General features: G+C 42.7%; 1 protein-coding gene across 2 annotated transcripts in view; it reads left to right on the forward strand.

Annotated features, from left to right (window-relative positions):
• The window catches only part of DHX57 (DExH-box helicase 57), a 40,566-nt gene that overhangs the window by 11,426 nt on the left and 10,213 nt on the right, over positions 1-18,927 (forward strand). For both annotated transcript variants that reach the window (XM_004582750.2, XM_058668044.1), the window contains exons 8-18: positions 140-264; positions 2,870-3,003; positions 4,131-4,185; positions 8,091-8,296; positions 10,148-10,264; positions 12,523-12,619; positions 13,366-13,539; positions 14,013-14,213; positions 15,832-16,108; positions 18,261-18,356; positions 18,445-18,528. In XM_004582750.2, coding sequence (XP_004582807.2) covers positions 140-264; positions 2,870-3,003; positions 4,131-4,185; positions 8,091-8,296; positions 10,148-10,264; positions 12,523-12,619; positions 13,366-13,539; positions 14,013-14,213; positions 15,832-16,108; positions 18,261-18,356; positions 18,445-18,528 — 1,566 coding nt within the window. The remainder of the gene's footprint in view (positions 1-139; positions 265-2,869; positions 3,004-4,130; positions 4,186-8,090; positions 8,297-10,147; positions 10,265-12,522; positions 12,620-13,365; positions 13,540-14,012; positions 14,214-15,831; positions 16,109-18,260; positions 18,357-18,444; positions 18,529-18,927) is intronic.

Raw genomic sequence — 18,927 nt, forward strand, 5'->3', positions numbered from 1 at the left:
CAAGCGAAGCGATATGTTCCGTGTCATTTCATAGTAAGTAAAACTGCCGTTTACAATATTCTTTATCCTCCTGCGTTCACAGTGGCATGCTGGTAGATCTCAGACATTTCATAAACACTCTTCCCATTTCCCCTTCAAGTCCTCAGCCACCAGACTGCTCTACTGCACCACGGGAGTGCTGCTGCGCAGGCTCCAAGGCGACCCAGCTTTGCAGGGAGTCACCCATGTCATTGTTGATGAAGTTCATGAGCGAACAGAAGAAAGGTAACAATGAGATTCTCCCAGTGAACACTCAGAACCTAAAAGGAAACACATGAGTGAAAAAAGTCTTTTTGTTTTGTTTTATTTTGTTGCAGGTCAGTTTCCTAGATTACTAAGATTAATTTGCCTTTAAGAAGGCCCAAGTTAGACAAGAGGAACAGCTTTCCTCGCCGCCAGGGTCTGTATGCTAAAAATGCTAGGAGAACACATGTTCATCTAAAATAGTCATCCTGTTAGATTGGAAGGAAAGTTTCACATCCTCCTGGACACCTTGCTGAGCAGAACGTTGCATTTTAATAAGCATAGTGGATGTAATACAGGCTGTAGCTGATAGATCCATCAGTCTATGCCTCTTTCTTTATTCAATCATTCAGTCCTGACCTTTATTCGTGTGTGCATTGATCCAATATTAAATACCTTGGAGGTGTAATGGTGATGATCTGGTAGGAAAATGAAATAATGAACAAGAGAAAATTAAATGAGCAATCACAAATTGGAACAGGTACTATGAAGCAGTGAATATGATGCTGTGTTTCAGACCGATCCATAAAATGTTCATAGATGAGATCTGAAGAGATTCAAGTCCCAGCCGTGCTTCCAGTCCAGCTTCCTGCTAATGTGTACTTTGGGAAGACAGCTAATAATGACTTAAGAAACTGGTTCCTGATACCAGTGTGGGAGACCAGCATTATTTCCTGGCTCTTGGCTTTGCCTTGACCCAGCCCTGGCTTTGGAAGCATTTATGGATTGAACCAGCAAATGGAGTCTCTCTCTCTCTTTCACTCTTTTTCTCTCCTGCCTTTTAAATGAACTAAAAATCTTAAAAAGAAAAAAAACAATTTATTAAGGTTGATTGATTTAAAAGGCAGAATACAGAGAGTTGAAGAGATTGTCCATCAACTGGTTCACTCCCCAATGACCATATTGGCCAGGGTAGACAAGGCTGAAGCCAGGAGCCTGCTACTCCATCCAGGTCCAAGAATTTGTTACATCTTCCACTGCTTTTCCAGGTGGATTTCAGGGAGTTTTACTTCATAAGAAGTAAAGCAGCCTGTTCTGGAACCAGCACCCATTTAAGATGACATTGTCTCAGATAGCAGTCTAACCCTCTGTGCCACTATGCTGGTCCCTAAGAAAGTACATCAGTTCTAGAACATGTTAATGGGGTAGCCAGGGGAGGTCTTGCTTGAGAAAATAGTTGAGTAAAGACTTGAAGCTGCCTGTGTAAGTAGCTGGGAGAAGCCCCTTCGAGGCAGATGAGTAACCAGTGGGAAGGACTTCAAGGACAGCAGGGAGCACCCTGTGCTAGAGCTTGGTGAATAGAGCAGTGGGAAGAGTGTGATGGAGATGCAGAGCCTATAGGATTCAAATGAGAAGCTACGAAAGGATTTTTGAGCGGAGTAGCACAGTCAGATGGATATTGGACTGGAACTGTTGGTTGGCACTGTTGAGAGGTTCCAAGAGCTGAGGCAGGAAGACAACTTAGCTATTGCTGTTTGGCAATTCATATCATTCCATTTTCACCAAGAGTATATCTTAGAGATATTTTTATATCATAATGTAGGGTTTTACTTCTTCTTTCGAAGTAAGTTTTATTTATTTGAAAGACAGAGCTGCCATCCAGGGGTCCACTCTGCAACTGTTTGCATGGGCCACAGTTTGCGAGCGAAAGCCAGGAGCCGAGATCTCAAACTAGGTTTCCCAGGTGGGTGATAAGAGCCCAGTTATCTCGGCCATCCCCACTGCCTCGCAGCGTATGAAGGAGTAGGAAGCCAGAGTCAGGAGAGAGTTGAGGATGAATCTAGGCCCTCCGACATGAGGCTCGGGCATCCCAAGTGGAATCTTACCTGCTAGATCAGATGTTCTCTCCTGCCTCACTCCTTTTGTATTCATTATGTGATTCTGTAGACCTGATCATAGTGCTGTAGTTAAGCATTCCTTGGTGGGTGTACACTTTGGTAATTCCTGTTTTGCTATTCAGTCAGTGCTGAAATGAAAATCTTTGTATATGCTTCTTTGTGTGCACATAGATATCAAGGTAGAATATCAAATTCAATAATAAATGTTATTGGTAGTTTGATTGATACTCCACTGAATTTGGCTTATTTCAAAGAATCGGTATTTTTGCAATAGTAAGTCATCCAGCAGCATGAGGTGTCTTTCTAAGAGTGTTACAATGTTTTATTCCTGTAGGTCTCAGACATCATTGCTCAAATACATCAACATGTGTTAAGGAGCAGGCCTTTAACCTAGTGGTTCAGATGCTGGGGGGATGTCCTGTGTCCCCCATCTGAGCACTGACTTTGATTGCTGGCGCCTTCTGACTCCAACTTCGTACTAATGTGCACCCTGAGAAGCAGAGGCCGTGACTCAGGGAACCGGGTCCCTGTGACCCACATGGCAGATTCACATTGAGCCTCGAGCTTTTGGCTTTGGCTTGGCCCAGAGCTGTCGCTGCAGGCTTTTGAGGGGTGAATCAGCAGATGGGAATATGTTTCTTTCTCTGTCTCTCTCCCCAACCCCAATGAAAATTTGGAAGGTTTTTTGAGCTATTGACTTTCATGTATAAACTTGCTTGATCCTCATGTATTTCTATTATTTTCTCTAGTGACTTCCTGCTGCTGGTTTTAAAGGACATTTTGCCACAGAGACCAACTCTGAAGGTTATTCTAATGAGTGCAACTTTAAATGCGGAACTGTTTTCAGAATACTTTAATTCCTGCCCAGTTATCACTATACCAGGTAACTAAAAAAATCAAAAAGTATGTATCTTTCTAACTAGTACATATAATTATTCATTTGAATTCATAGGTATTTAAACCTCTTTCTGAAGAACCGGTTTATTTATAGCTGAATCACAGCAGTGCATTGCAATTAAAATCTCAGTTATTTAGAATTTTTTTTTTTTTAAGATTTATTTATTTTTATTGGAAAGCCAGATATTCAGAGAGGAGGAGAGACAGAAAGAAGGATCTTCTGTCCTATGATTCACTCCCCAAGTGAGCCGTAACGGCCGGTACTGCGCCTATCTAAGGCCGGGATCCAGAAACCTCTTCCAGGTCTCCCACGCGGGGGTGCAGGGTCCCAAAGCTTTGGGCCGTCCTCGACTGCTTTCCCAGGCCACAAGCAGGGAGCTGCATGGGAAGTGGAGCTGTCAGGATTAGAACCAGCGCCCATATGGGATCCCAGAGCGTTCAAGGCGAGGACTTTAGCTGCTAGGCCATGGTGCCAGGCCCCTAGCTCCCTATTTGTAACCTGGGAAAACAGTGGAGGATGGCCCAAAGCCTTGGGACACTGCATTCGCAAGGGAGAACTGAAAGAAGTTGCTGGCTCCTGAATTAGGATCAGTTCAGCTCCAGCTACTGTGGCCAGTCGGGAAGTGAACCAGCAGATGGAAGATCTTTCTCTTTGTCTCTCCTTCTCTTTCTAAATCTGACTTTCCAATAAAAATAAATATAATATTAAAAAATAAAAAGGGCTGGTGTTGCAATGTTAAGCTGATGTCTTCCATGCTGATGTCTTCCAAGCTCATGTTTGTTTGTGTCCCAGCTGCTCTGCTTCTTATCCAGCTCTCTGCTAATTAATGGTCCAAGAACTTGGACCGTGCCATCCATGTCGGAGTCCCAGAAAAAGCTCCTGGCTCCTACCTTTGTCCCATCGCAGTACTGGCTGTTGCAGCTATTTGGCGAGTGAACCAGCAGTTGGAAGACCTCTGTCTTCTCTCTCTGTCATTACCCTTATGAGTAAATAAGTAAATCATTTTCAAAAAGTACCTTATAGTGCCAGCTGTTAAGAGAATTTTATATGTTAAAATTATTTCAATCTAATTGAATGGATTTTCTGAGATTTCTTTTTTCTTGTTTGTCTAGGTAGTACATTTCCTGTTGATCAGTTTTTTCTGGAAGATGCAATTGCTTTGACAAGGTAAGGAAGGTATTAATTAATGTTCACTGCAAGTCTTTGAAAATATAATTATTAAAAAACGAAAATAGAATTATTGCTTTTACTCTCAGTGTACTATACTATAAAATGTTAGTTTTTCTTTTAATTTTTCCACTTGAGAATGTTTTTTTCCTTCTTTGTTTCAGCAGACAGTCTATCATGCTTTAAGTTCCTATGCTTATGAACTGTAACCTTGGCAAGAAGTTAATCTCTCTGTACCTTAGTTTACTCATATGTAAAGTAGTATACTAACAGTAAGTACTTTACAGCATTTTTAATTGGATGAATTAGTTTTGCGGAGTGCTTCAGTTGTGCCTGGCACATGCCACAGGTTTTCTAAACGGTCATAATTCTACTGAGAAAAGCTTTGTTTGCAGTACAGTCTGAGTGTTGGGATGTCTGTATAAATATTTTCTTTTTTTTTTTTTTAAAGATTTATTCATTTTATTACAGCCAGATATACACAGAGGAGGAGAGACAGAGAGGAAGATCTTCCGTCCAATGATTCACTCCCCAAGTGAGCCGCAATGGGCCGATGCGCACCGATCCGAAGCCGGGAACCTGGAACCTCTTCCAGGTCTCCCACGCGGGTGCAGTGTCCCGATGCATTGGGCCGTCCTCAACTGCTTTCCCAGGGCACAAGCAGGGAGCTGGATGGGAAGTGGAGCTGCCGGGATTAGAACCGGCGCCCAAATGGGATCCCGGGGCTTTCAAGGCGAGTACTTTAGCCGCTAGGCCACGCCGCCGGGCCCAGTATAAATATTTTCAATGCTGAGTAGAAGGTAGTGTCCATTGTGTACAAGCAGATTTCTCTCATCTGCAAGATCTGCTTCTTCCTGTCCTTTAATCTTCAGCACAGGGGCACTATTTCTGCTCCCTAGTAAACTCTCCTTTGGCTGCCTCTGTGATTTCAGCTTCCAGCCTCAAGCCAGGATCTCATAGATCTCCACTTTCTTCATTTCTGATCTTCCATTTCATTGGGAAAATACCCCTGATGTCTGACACTTTAAACTCAGAATATTTCCCCTTCCAATAAAAATAAGTCTTTTTAAAAAAAAGACTTCAAGGAGACTTAGGAAACATATTGACAGCATTTTATTTTCTGGAGGCGAGCATTTGTTGGAACAGTTAAGATGCGGCTTGGGATGCCTGCATCACTTATCATAGTACCAGGATTTGAGGTCTGGTTCTGCTCCCCGTTGCAGCTTGCTGTTAATGTGCGCTCTAGGAGGCAGCAGCCAGTGGTTGAAGCACTTGGGTCGCTGCCACCTACGTGGGAGACGCTGCTTGAGTTCTGGTTCCTGGCTGTGTACTGGAGGCCAGCTCCAGCTCAGATCTTGAGAAGAGTGTGTGGAGTCAGTGAAAAGAAAAGGCAGGGACACTGTCCTTTGGTGCCTTCCTGTAACAGCTCAAGAAGCCGTCCTTTTTATTTACTTTGGCACTGCACAAGCCTCTGCATAAAATTTGACTAATATCTTTAATTTCAGAACTAAGCCAGCATGTACAGATGTTTGATTAATTTTTTACCTCATGGGCAACCAGGTGTTCTTAAAGATATTATGATCAGTTTCTTCAAAACAAGCCATTATTCATTCTTCAGAGTAGCCATTAGGTGATAGCCAGGAATCCAAGGCCAAGGCACAACCAATTACGTACTAATTAGTAACACATTCCTACTACGTTTCTGTTTCTATAACTTATCTATCACTTAACGGGAGAAATACATCAAAAGGAAAAAAACATAAAGATCCAAGACAAAAAATTTCAAACATTAAATCTCTCTACAACTGCAAGCTCTACAAACAATAATCAAATGCATATCTTTATGATATTAATAAAAGCACCCTATAATTCCTGTATCCAAAAATTTATAAAAGTGGCTAAAACCGCTACATTTTTCTGTGCTCCAAGGAGTTGCAAGGACAGGCTAACCTCTTAGGGTCACAGTAACTATATTTTTTGCCATAGCAGTTTCAGCTCATGCTTCCATTGGTTTGCAGGATTCTTATCAAGCCATTTCCCAGAAGGCATGATACATGCCTGGCCCAGATTCCAGGGCAATGGGTAGGAACACAATAAGGTGTCCAGAAATGGCAAGGGGTTAATTGTACTCCTGTTTATAGTTAAAGACCCATTCACCAGGACATTATCAATAACATTAACTCCCTAGCTCACATTGGCTGCAAAAACCATCCTACAGGGACAAACAACAGTGCCTCAATAGGTCACAGAATTCTTAGCGGGGTGGTTGAGTGTTCATGCAAAAGGGGGTGAGACTACATTGAGGTGGTCGGAGAAACATCTGCCAGACCTCAGAGGAACCATGCTCTTCACACCTTCGTGTCATCCACACCCACTGCACGGACGCCCTCGGCTGTAGTCTGGCCTAGTTCCTCTCTTGGGGGCATTGAAGAATGAACTGGTGAATAGAACGTATCTATCTGTCTGTCTCTCTCTCTCTCTCTGGCTTTCACATAAAAATGAATAGATAAATAGTGTTTTTAGAATATTTCTATCTTCTGCATCCTATCTCCTGTCGACTGAGTTCCCTGGAAAATCAATTTTCAACTAGTTTACTGTTTTTCTTCTTTCGCCTTTTCAAACTCACTGCCACCAGAATCATCTCCAAACACAGAACTGATCCGATTCTTCTGAAAAGCTTTCATTGGCTTCCTGTCACTTACACTGTGTGGGCGTTCAGGCTTAATCCTCTGGACCCAGGCTGTGTTTCACCTCCTTTCCTGCTTTATTTTCCTACCCATGCAAACCTTAACACTATTTGACTCTCTGCTGTTTCTCTCAAATATTCCATACCATTACTCTCCCTCTTTTTTATCCAGTCACTCATTAACACCCAACCTAATGAAATTTCTTATTTTCTTCAATTAGAAATCAGTAAGTTCTTTGTATTTGAAATCAGTAGCTTACTTTCTTGTATTAGAAGTCAGTGCTTCTTTAGTTGTATATATGGGGTAGTTTTTCTTGCGAGTGCAGTCTGATTTATCACCATCTGTTTTACAGCATAGTGGGATGTTCTGGTTCTTGAAAGAATACTCATTTTATATAGCACACCATCACTACCACCGTCCCTTGCACAAAGTAAGCATTCAGTCAATGGCCAATGAATATTGAATGTGAAAAGAGGATAAATCTTTGAAGTGAGGAAGAGTTTGTAGGACTTACAGGAAATCATAAAGAACTAAGAGTGAATAAAGGAATGATCTGACTGAAAAATGTTCAGAGAGAGGGCCGCGCCCCTGTTTGTTTACTCACACACTCCACTTTTACCTAGGGCCAGAGGAAACATCAAGACTCCAGGAAAAGTAGTTCCAAACCACTCGTCTAGGCACATTTTCTCCAGAACTGAGAAAACACAGCCCTTTGCAGTGGACTTGAGTGAAGTCTCACTAGTGGTAGAGGATATGGCAGACCTAGAACTGAAATCTGGAGCTTTGAGTTGGAGTCTGATAACTTTTGCATATTGTCTGCAGGAGTTCCCACTCACAAGTACTGAACTCTCTAATTTGAGAGAGTTTTGAAGAAGATCTTACGGAGATGCTGGTTCCAACAGCTGGATTGTTGGGCTTAAATTTGACTGCAATAAAGAGGAGTCAGTTACCTGACTTGAAAGGAGTGAAGACTGTCAAAGAAAAAATCAGATGAGAAGAGGCATTAGCACAGCTGCAACTCAGATGTGTTTTTGAGTGTTCATGATGCTTTTCCTTGATAGGACTTTTCTCCAAATTCTTATCTGACCTCCAGTGAAGGTCATGAGAATGAAGAATGGGCACCTGGGTGTAGAGCACAGGCAGCGCACTCTGGTGGCCACTCCAAGTTCCTCCATGACAAGCTCGCATGCACAGACCAGTCCTGTCTTCCTTCCTCAGGTACGTCCCACAGGACAGGGGCCCATACACGCGCTCCATGAAGCAGTTGACCAAGGAGCAGTTTAAAGCCAGGCGCAGCCGAACTGCATTTGAAGAAGTGGAGGAAGATCTGAGGCTTTCCCTTTACCTGGAGGATCCGGATTCTATCGAAGACGCAGTGCCAGATCAGCAGCTAGATTTTAAGCAGCTCCAGGCCCGCTACGAAGGTAATGTGCTTCCACGGGCAGTAGTGCAGCTGTGCCAAAGATTTCCAGAAAAAGAAAAGTGACCTGGTCCGTAACCGCAGTGCCTTTAATTCCTCACAACTTAGCAATTAGTAATTCTAACACATATTTAGATTATATTGTTACTCTGTTCACCAATGAATTTTTCTTTCTTTTTTTTTTCTGCCTTAAAAAGAAATATGTGTTCATAAAGAAAAATTGGAAAGTAATAAAATATGAATCATAGGCCTGGTGTGGTGGTCTAGCGGTTAAAGTCCTCCCCCCCATTGATTTCCCCTCTAGTATTGCAATTTGTGGTCCTTCATGCGCAGTCATAAATCCATCACGTTTCATTGAGGTGTTTCCCGACATTGTGGGCATGGACAGTGTTGGAGAGTCCAGCTTCCAACTGTCAGGACAATTCCAACTGTTCCACGGGGAGTCCATTTTGGTCTGGATGCATAGTGACATCCTGCACTTTGTCTCCACATCTGAACATACCAGCTTCTGCTACGCTTGTATTATACGGCCTCTTAGATGCAGGCTCAGTGAACACAGTCCACAACAGGGAGAGAAAGGGTAAATTTTCATCAACATCAAGTTAACAAGTATGCTACAAAAATACCAATACGTCGCTAGAGTGATTAAAAATAAAATCAAAAGCCTTCTTTTAGAAACTGATGCTGCTGCATGACCCATGGGATCTGGAGAAAGGCAAAGGAACAGAGAGACTGTCCATATGCTGATTTATTCCCCACTGCCTACAGCAGCCATCACTGGGGCAGGAGCCTGAAACTCAGTGTCAGCCTCCCGAGTGTTACTGGAACTATCACCTGCTGAGAACCTGCCATGTTGGCATCCCATACGGGTGTCAGTTTGAGTCTCGGCTCTTCAGCTTCGCTCCAGCTGCTTGTTAGCATGCCTGGGAATGCAGAGAAGGATGGCCCAAGTACTTGGGCCCCTGCCACCTATGGTTGAGTCCCAGAAGGAGATTTTAAAGATAGATTTTTTATTTATTATTTTATTATTTATTTATTGGAAAGGCAGATTTACAAAGAGAAGGAGAGATAGAGATAAATGTCTTCCATCTACTGATTGGCTCCCCTAGTGGCCTCAATGGCCAGAGCTGAACTGATCCAAAGACAGGAGCCAGGGGCTTCCTCCAGGACTCCCACACAGGTGCAGGGCCCCAAGACCTTGCCTGTCTTCCACTGTTTTCCCAGGCCACAGGTAGGGAACTGGATGGGAAGTAGAGATGCTTCCCATAGGACATTGGCCCATAGGGGACATTGGCCCATAGGGGATTTTTTCTAAAAAAGCAAAGGTTCAGAGTATAACCCAAAGAACTCTATCTTTTCTTTGTCCTCAGATGGATTAAGAAGATTGCAAACCTCTAATTTGAGGGTCTATGAATAGGTTCCAGGAGTATGGTGGAACAGTAAAATTTGTTGTGTTTTTCAGAAATCCCATCAGTTGTATCATTTTCTGCAAGGAACCTAAAGGCTGATCTGACTCATGCTTTAACTGCCTCTCAAAGGAGTTTCTAAAATCTGTCTCTCTCTGATTTTGCTTCCAGGGGCTAAACTTTAAACTTGTTTAGAAGAGGGGAAGGAGAGAGGAGAGTTCTGAGTGGTCTGGCTGGGCCTCTCCAGCAGGATCATGCACCTGGTTTTTAAATCACTGTTTGAGCAAGAAGTTGGCTCTGGTGCGGCTGAGTTTTCTGAAAGCCTGGAGAAAAAAAAATGGTGTCAGTCTGTTAGATGTGAAATCTGTTACTAAGTGAGCGCTCACCGAGTTCACAGGTGTATCGTCTTCCGTAAGGCGTAACCATCCTGACGGGTGCCTTTCTTTCAGGAGTTAGCAAATCAGTCATCAAAACTCTGTCCATCATGGATTTTGACAAGGTTAATCTTGAACTAATAGAGGCCTTAATAGAGTGGATTGTGGATGGAAAGCACTCCTACCCTCCAGGTAACTACTGCTCGCTCAGGCCTGCATGCTCCCAAAGCGCAGTTCCTGGTTGGACAAGTCCGTCGAGTCTCATCCGCATGCAGCCTTTTTGCACACAGTGGCTTGGAGTCTGATAAACTTCCTGACTGCTACCCAGGAAACCTCTCACCTGTCTCTTCTATGCTTCAGTTTCCTTGTTTGTAAAATGAAGGCATTCTTTCTTAGAGCTATCCTAAGTATTAAAAGTAACCATGTATGTATAAGAGTTAGCATAGTGCCTCACCTGTGATTAATACCCATTCATGGCTGTATTAATGATGTACTCATATCCATATTACTACTGCTACTACTGTTAACACACAGTGACTCTACATTTCCCGTACTTGTAACCTCCTCATCACAATGGCCTTATTACTTCAACTGTGATCCTTTATCACCAGAATTTTCTCTAGATTTTCTGCGTTTCATATCTTTCACAGTTCAGCTGAGATGTCACCCCTGTAGAAAACCCTGCCAATTTCCCTTCCCTCTACTGCCGCCTACCACACCATAATATCCATCAATCTCTTCATTCTCATCTTAATACTTAGCACTGATTGAGATTAGTTTTGCTTTCTGACCATTTCTTTTAGCAGATCAAAAGTTCCTTAAGAATAGAGATTTCCAGTTTGCCAGTATATTTCTCAGACCCTAGAATAGTGCCCAGAACATTTAGGTCCAGAGTAAACATTTATTGATGAATAAATGAAGGCCAGCCAATGTTGGGCAATCATCAACTTGAATAATAGATAAAAATGACTTGATGCGCTCATTACATGGCGCTTTAGAGAAACGGAAACAGGTGCTCTCTTCTGCCTGACGTTGAATCATTACGTGGTTTTGCTAGAGTCTAGTAAGTCTCATGAAGTCATTCAGGTGCCTGTTTGTCTACTCCTACAGTGGCCAATGTTAATACACTTTCACTTGGTTGACTCTTATTTCATCCCAAAAGTAATGATTGTTATGGGGAGAAAAATCAACCTGATGAGCACACACAAAAAAGTTAGGTACCTGAACTTAAAGTAGGTATAGTAATTAGGGAGTGGCACATTGGTAAATATTAAAGATATTCCTGACACAGATGATCAAGTTACGAGGGTAGAACAGAACAGAAACATAAAAGTACAAAAAAAATAATAATAATTCCCAACCAAGTAGATTATTTTGCCAGTCTTGAGTTTTGTAGCATTTTAGCAGAGTTAACATGGGGGTAAATAATGCAAAGAGGTTGGGTCTGGTGCCAACATCCTAGGTTTCTGTCTAAGCTCCCTGCTTATGAACCCTGTGACCCGACCAAGTTAGTGGGTCACTTGTTGGTGTCCTAATAATCTTCTTAATGGGAGCGTGGGTAAGGGGATCAAATGAAATGATGTATGTAAATATTTTTTGCCATGAAGTATTAAAAGCAACCTTGCAAGGGATTCCATTTTGTAATGATTTCAATTCCTTATTTACTGGACTAGAATAACAGCAACATAGTAATGGTTCAGGAGTTCTTCACGGCTGGTCCTTGTTTTACATCCCATCGCACTTCTCACAGAACTGACAATGCACCTTGTAAAATGTTTGTGGTATTGAAGGAGAGGGTGTCCGTTTTGTCTCTGACTAAAACAAAGGAAGTTAAGTGTTACTAAGTGCCTGCTTCTGACACAGAAATGGACTTTAATTAGTTATCACTGCTTATTTTTGATACAAGATGCAAAATCCCATCAACTGTTAATAGCTCGTGGTCAGCTTATGTTCTGCCTCCTGAAAGTACATCTGTAGTTAGGTAGTCAGATGGGCTAGCCAGTAATGATCTCTTTTTCTCATTTCCAGTAAAATGTTTATGGATTTTAGTTATTAATAGACAGAGGAGTCTTCCTGTCTTAAAAGGTTAGAAGGAGCCCTTCCCCTAGACACAGCGTGTCAGTGGCCAGCGCATGACATACTTGTAGAACTTAAAAGCCTCTTGTGAACCTGAGGCAATATAGTTTTCCACACCTCATTTTTTTCTGTTATAGAAAGATAATAATACTCTGTCCTTATTAAGTCAGAGAATTAATATGTACTAAAAACATAATTTATTATTCCTTTAAGTCCTTGGGGACTTTACAAGCAAAGAAAACAGAGTGAACAATTTTAGATTAGATTAGAAATATTTAGAGATGATTACTTTCTTTAGTGTGAAATAGTTTTATAATCTGTAGTGATTTTTCCTTTTTTTGCACCTAACTTACCGATTCTTTTTGTATACCCAGGTGCTATACTCGTATTTTTACCAGGACTAGCAGAAATCAAAATGCTTTATGAACAACTGCAATCTAACTCTCTTTTCAACAGTAGGCGAAGTAAGCGGTAAGCCAACATTCGTAACAGTTATCTGCAGAGATAAATAAGCAGAAAGGTCTCTTTAAGCCCTCAGTCTTCTTAGGCCCTGGTGTCACTCTTCAAGCCTGTATGTGTGTTCAGGCCAGCTGTAAATGACAATCCCATCTGCTCCAAGGAATGTGCTGTTCCCATTCCATTAAAGCAACATATTTCTGTTCATTTAGCATAGTGACACTGCAAACTGGCATGTAATTACACTTGTCAATTTCCTGGGAGGAGAGGATGGTAGGCAAATCAAACCATTCCTGTTGCAGTAGCCAGATGAGTCTGAGTGTGTCTTGGCCTGTGAGGGGAAAATTACAGGCAAATGAACACTTGCTAGAAGTTCTAAGAGAGCCATTTCTTAGCTTATTTTCGTCACTTTTTTGCCTCTCTTTCTCTGGATTTCAGGGTAGGGAGAACAGTCTTTGCTGGTTAGTTTGGTCTAGGTTTATCACTTGTAGAATATCCACTGATTATTTGTCTTGATTGTTTACTTCTGAATTACACTCCAGCATTTTTCCCAAGTTTTCATTTCTAGAACTGAATAAATAGTTTGTGAGGCTCAGAAAGAACCTTGTCATTGAGAAAAGCTGGCCTTGAGGACTGGTGACAGAGCAGCGACCGATACTTCGAGTCGTAGTGTTAGTGTTAGTGTTAGTGTTAATAGAAATCAACCCACTGGAACCCAGTTTCAGTACTGTTTGCCTTCATGTGTTTTTATCTCCTTTCAGATGTATTATTCACCCACTTCATTCATCTTTATCAAGTGAAGAACAGCAGGCTGTGTTTGTTAAACCTCCTGTAGGCGTAACTAAGATTATCATTTCCACCAACATTGCTGAGACCTCCATAACCATCGATGATGTTGTCTATGTCATTGATTCCGGGAAGATGAAAGAAAAAAGGTACTATCTTGTGATGATGTAGAGGGAGTAGCGATGCCTCATTTATGGTCACAGCTGTTTACCACCACAGCTGCAAAGCTATATGGCTTATAATTTCAAAAACTTCTTTGTGAAGTTTATGCATAGATAAACAAATGATCCCACAGCCAGAACCATGAGCCTTAAAATTAAGTGGGGGTAGAAAAGTTAAGGTTTCACCTGGGAAATCATGACTTACTTTCGCTCTGTTTCCCCTGATGTGATTTTACATGTGTTTGGATGAAAAGAGTTAAATAAAGAAACCAAGTAGTAGCACTCCGTACCATTCAAGTCACACTCACTGATCCCATCAGGGACCCAGCTGTCCCAGAGCACACAGGCTGCTGTGTCCTTCTGTGAAAGTAAGGTGACTTGTCTCTTCAGTCCAAGCCAAGTAGTTTGGGACACTCTTTTTTTTTTTTTTTAAGTAACTCTGTTTATATTTTTCTTTATAGATATGATGCCAGCAAAGGGATGGAAAGTCTAGAGGATACGTTTGTATCTCAGGCCAATGCTCTGCAAAGGAAGGGTCGGGCAGGCCGTGTTGCGTCTGGGGTCTGCTTCCATTTATTCACCAGCCATCACTACAGTCACCAGCTTTTAAAGCAGCAGCTCCCGGAAATACAAAGAGTGCCATTGGAACAGCTGTGCCTAAGGTTACACCTGGATTTTTGTGTTCTGCTTTGAATAGGTCCCAGTGTTCCTCACCCTACTGAATTTCCATGTTTCTTTTCCCCCAAAGAACATACTTGCTAGGAACAGACATGGACGGACTCATTGATTTGCAAGGAAAGGGCTCTTCAGTGTGGCCTTAACTGTTCTCGCTTTTCTGCACGTAAAGATCTCTTACGCTGCCAAACATGGCCTTATAATAGAGGTTTAAAATACATTTGTAAAAGAAAAAAGGAACTACTGCCTGAGGTACCAGCCTCCCATTTCGGAGTGCTGGTTTAACTGCTGAGTGTGTTGCCTCCGGTCTAGCTTCCTCTCACATGCCTAAGAAGGCAGCAGGAGATGGCCCAAAGACCTGAGCCCCTACTACCCATAGAGGAGAACAGGACACGGCTTCTGGCTTCGGCCGGGCTCAGCCATGGCTGTTTGGGTCATTTGGAAAGGAAACCAGCAGGTGGAAGATCTCTTTGTCTCTGTCACTCTTACTGTGCCCTTTAAATAAATCAATCAATCTTTATAGAGGAAAATAATGATCATTTGTCAAGGAATTTCTGCGGAGAGCAAAAGCAATATCAAATGATGCCAGGAAAAATTCCACAGCCTCATTATCAGAGCAGCGTGAATGACACTTGAAAATATCATCACTTATCTGATGAACAAGCATCATAAAATAGAATTTCATGAGTGATTGATCATACTCAATGTTATTAGGACTGGAGAAATTTTGGTGCAATTTTACTGAAAATTTGGTTTATATTATAGATATATGATATGATATTAACAAAATTCTGGAATTTTCTGCCCTTTGGCTCAGTCATGCTCATGAGGGCATATGCCCATAGAAAAATAACCCAAAAAGGAAAATGTGATCATTCTTCTTTTATGTGACAGTATATGTGTAGAATTTTTCACTTGCCAGGTCTAGGGTTAGGCACTAAGAACACTATAGAATAGCAGAATAGTTCCTGCTTTTCTCAAATGTCTGTGGTCTGATCGTAAGAAAATGGGGTGATGAAGCTTGGCACTATAGCTCAGTGGCTAAATCCTTGCCTTGAACATGCCAAAGTCCCCTATGGGCGCCGGGTCTAATCCCGGCAGCTCCACTTCCCATCCAGCTCCCTGCTTGTGGCCTGGGAAAGCAGTCGAGGACGGCCCAAAGCCACGGGACCCTGCACCTGCGTGGGAGACCCGGAAGAGTCTCCTGGCTCTTGGCTTTGGATTGGCTCCACTCCAGTTGTTGCAACCACTTCGAGAGTGAATCAGCTGACAGAAGATATCTCTGTTTTTCCTTTTCTGTAAATCTGCCTTTTCTGTATAAATACATAAAGTAATAAATTACTGTTAAATTGGCAAATTATCATTATTTTTTAACTGAGGGTGAGGAGCTGATGCCCTTAAACTAAGGTAGAAGCAGTAGACGTGAGAGGAATAAAGAAGTCTGAGAAACATTAGAGTTTTTTTTTTTTAAGCTAGCATTGTGTGGTTTATAGAAATCTGTATCTGGGAAACTGCAAACTGTTCTTACTCCAGAAAGAAACTAATTTTTTAGGACCATCCCATCAGAATAATAATTGACAAGTTACTCATTTTTCTTCTTTTCAGAATTAAAATTTTAGACATGTTTAACAGCCACAGTCTCCAATCCGTGTTCTCTCAGCTCATCGAACCTCCGCACGCTGATTCTCTTCATGCCTCCAAGATCCGACTACAGGACCTGGGAGCGTTGACTGCAGATGAGCAGCTGACCCCCCTGGGCTATCACCTGGCCTCTCTGCCCGTGGACGTGAGAATCGGCAAGCTCATGCTGTTCGGCTCCATCTTCCGCTGTCTGGATCCTGCTCTCACCATCGCCGCCAGCTTGGCATTTAAGTCTCCTTTCGTAAGTGAACAGCAGCAGAGAAACAGCAGTGTTGCCGTAGGTGTACAAATACCTGCCATAGCCAGGTCTAGACAAGGCCAAGCCAGAGGCTAGGAATTCAGTCAAGGTCTTCCGTCTCCCACAAGGGTGCTGGAGATCCAGCTCCTTAAGCCATCGCCTGCTCTTGCCTCCTCAATTCTGCATGAGCAGGAACATACAGTTAGTAGGGGAGTGGGGAGTTGAACCCAGGCACTCTGGTACAGGATGCATGTAGCTGCTAGGCCACGTGACCTCCCCTTATTCATCTCATTTCGCTGTTTATTTCTTCCAATTCATTAGCTGTTTGGGTTTGTGTTGTTTAATTTCCACATATTTGTGAATTCCTCAGCTTTCTCTTTTCTGTTAACTGATTTCTAATTTCAGTCTTTTGCTCAAAGGACACACTTTATGTATTATTTCAATCCTTCAAAACTTGTGCTTAATTTTATGCTCAGGAGTGTGGTCTATGCTGAGAGCTCCGCATGCACTCCAGGAAAGTGGCTAGTCTGTTGTTAAATGGAGTGTCAATCTGTTTTATTTTTTTAATCATGACTTTTTCTGTGTAGATAGGGGAAGAGTTGCATATAATCATTGCCTTCCATTTTAATGCTGTACTTCATGGAATTATAAACGCATAGTACTCATATTATTCATAGTATTTATATATTATAAAAAGATCCTAATCTAGTTCTCCTTTAACAACAAATGGTAAAAGCAAGAACCAGAGGGGTGACAGTTTGCCCAAAGACACACAGTCGGTCAGCCTGGTGAACAGCCATTGGTCATCTAAATCAATGATTCAATGGCTGTTTTATTGGAACACAGACTCATGGGCAATGGTGATGTCATCCTCAGCCAAACTGAGCCCCTGTCCTGTGCTTCACCACGTGGACATGAGTCTCGCAGATGTAATCCCATTCACATCAGCCTTCCTTAAGAGGAAGGAATTTTACCTTTAAGTAAAAAAATAATATTTTTTTGGCATTTTGTTAGCTCTAAAGTCATTCAGAAGGTGAATGTTTGACCTAAACATTAAGATGCCTGCAGTTGGGCCCGGCGGCGTGGCCTAGCAGCTAAAGTCCTCATCTTGAACACCCCGGGATCCCATATGGGCGCCGGGTCTAATCCCAGCAGCTCCACTTCCCATCCAGCTCCCTGCTTGTGGCCTGGGAAAGCAGTCGAGGACGGTCCAAGGCATTGGGACCCTGCACCCGTGTGGGAGACCCGGAAGAAGCTCCTGGCTCCTGGCTTTGGATTCGCGCAGCACCACGCGTTGTGGTCACTTGGGGAGTGAATCATCAGACGGAAAATCTTCCTCTCTGTCTCTCCTCCTCTGTGTATATCTGACTTTCCAATAAAAATAAAATACATCTTAAAAAAAAAAAAGATGCCTGCAGCCTACATTGGTACCTGGTTCAAGTACTAGCTCTGTTCCCCATTCCAGCTCCTGCTGATGCAGATCCTAGGAAGCAGCAGGTGGCGGCTCGAGCGTTTGGGATCCTGCCATACATGTGGAAGATCTAGATTGAATTCCCAGGTCCTGGCATCAGCCTAGCCCAGCCCTGGTGACTGCAGGAGGTTAGAGAAAAGCACTAAGATGATTTTCAGGGGTGGCAGAGCCTGAGCCTCTGTTTAGCTTGTTGTAAGGACCTGCCACAGCTTGCTGGCAGCAGCAGGGTGTGAGAACCCAGAGGCCTTATGGGATTACAGAATCGGCCTGTCATGGGCGTCGGAAAGTAGGAAAAATCCGCCTCTGTGCAGTGTTCCAAGTGTGTGAATGAATGCTGGACGTGTACACCTTAAGATCAGAGGAAAGCATAGCAATTGCTGTAAGAGCAGGGGAGAGTCAAATCTGAAAGATAACAACTTGGATAACGAAGACAACACAGCACTAACAACAGGGTGTCTGGAGCAAGTGGCTCTTTGATGACTCTTGCCTTAAAGACCGAAAGGAGCTGATCCTCGGGACAAGTCAAACAGTTGCTTGCTGCCTGTCGCTGTAATTGCTCTAGCCTTCTGACCACTAAGCTGGCTTTGCTCCACATAAAAGCAGCTGGCTGGTTTCTGCATCAGCACAGCATCATTTGAAACTCAGATTAAATGTGACCTTTCAAGTCTGGTTTTGCTCGTTTAGGTGTCTCCCTGGGATAAGAAAGAGGAGGCTAACCAGAAGAAGCTGGAGTTTGCATTCGCCAACAGTGACTACCTGGCCCTCCTGCGAGCTTATAAGGTGAGCATGCAACCTTACGGCTTGGGGTTATTACTTTAGTTGGCATGAAAGACAGAGTGAGTTCAGTTTGATTCTCTCCCAAATTTAGGGATGGCAGCTAAGTACAAAAGAAGGCATGCATGCCAGTTACACCTACTGCAGACAGAACTTCCTGTCGGGCCGAGTTCTGCAGGTGAGCTGTGGGACACTTCCTTCTCATTGCTTCCCTGCTACAGCAGAACACTAGAGGGCGTTGCAGCTTTTCTCTTGCTCCCATCCCAACACTGAAAACATTATTTCTAGAATACGCTTGGCTTTTGACAGCTGTGTGAAATGGACTTCCGAACTGTAGCGTCAAGCCTTCTGAGCCAAACGTTTAAGCAGCCTGGTTCGGTGAATCTGTTTACTTAATGAGGAGGCTAGGATATGCTGTAGATACTCTGGTGGGGACTATTTATTGGATGTCAGTTTTTTTCAATAATTATACCAGACATGTTTTTTTTTAATTTTAAAAATCTATCTGAAAAGCAAAGAGAAAGGGAGACAGAGAAAGAGATCTTTCATTGGCTGCTTCACTCCCCAGATGTCCACA

The sequence above is a fragment of the Ochotona princeps genome, chromosome 8 (assembly GCF_030435755.1).
Source record: "Ochotona princeps isolate mOchPri1 chromosome 8, mOchPri1.hap1, whole genome shotgun sequence".
Taxonomy (NCBI): Eukaryota; Metazoa; Chordata; class Mammalia; order Lagomorpha; family Ochotonidae; genus Ochotona; species Ochotona princeps.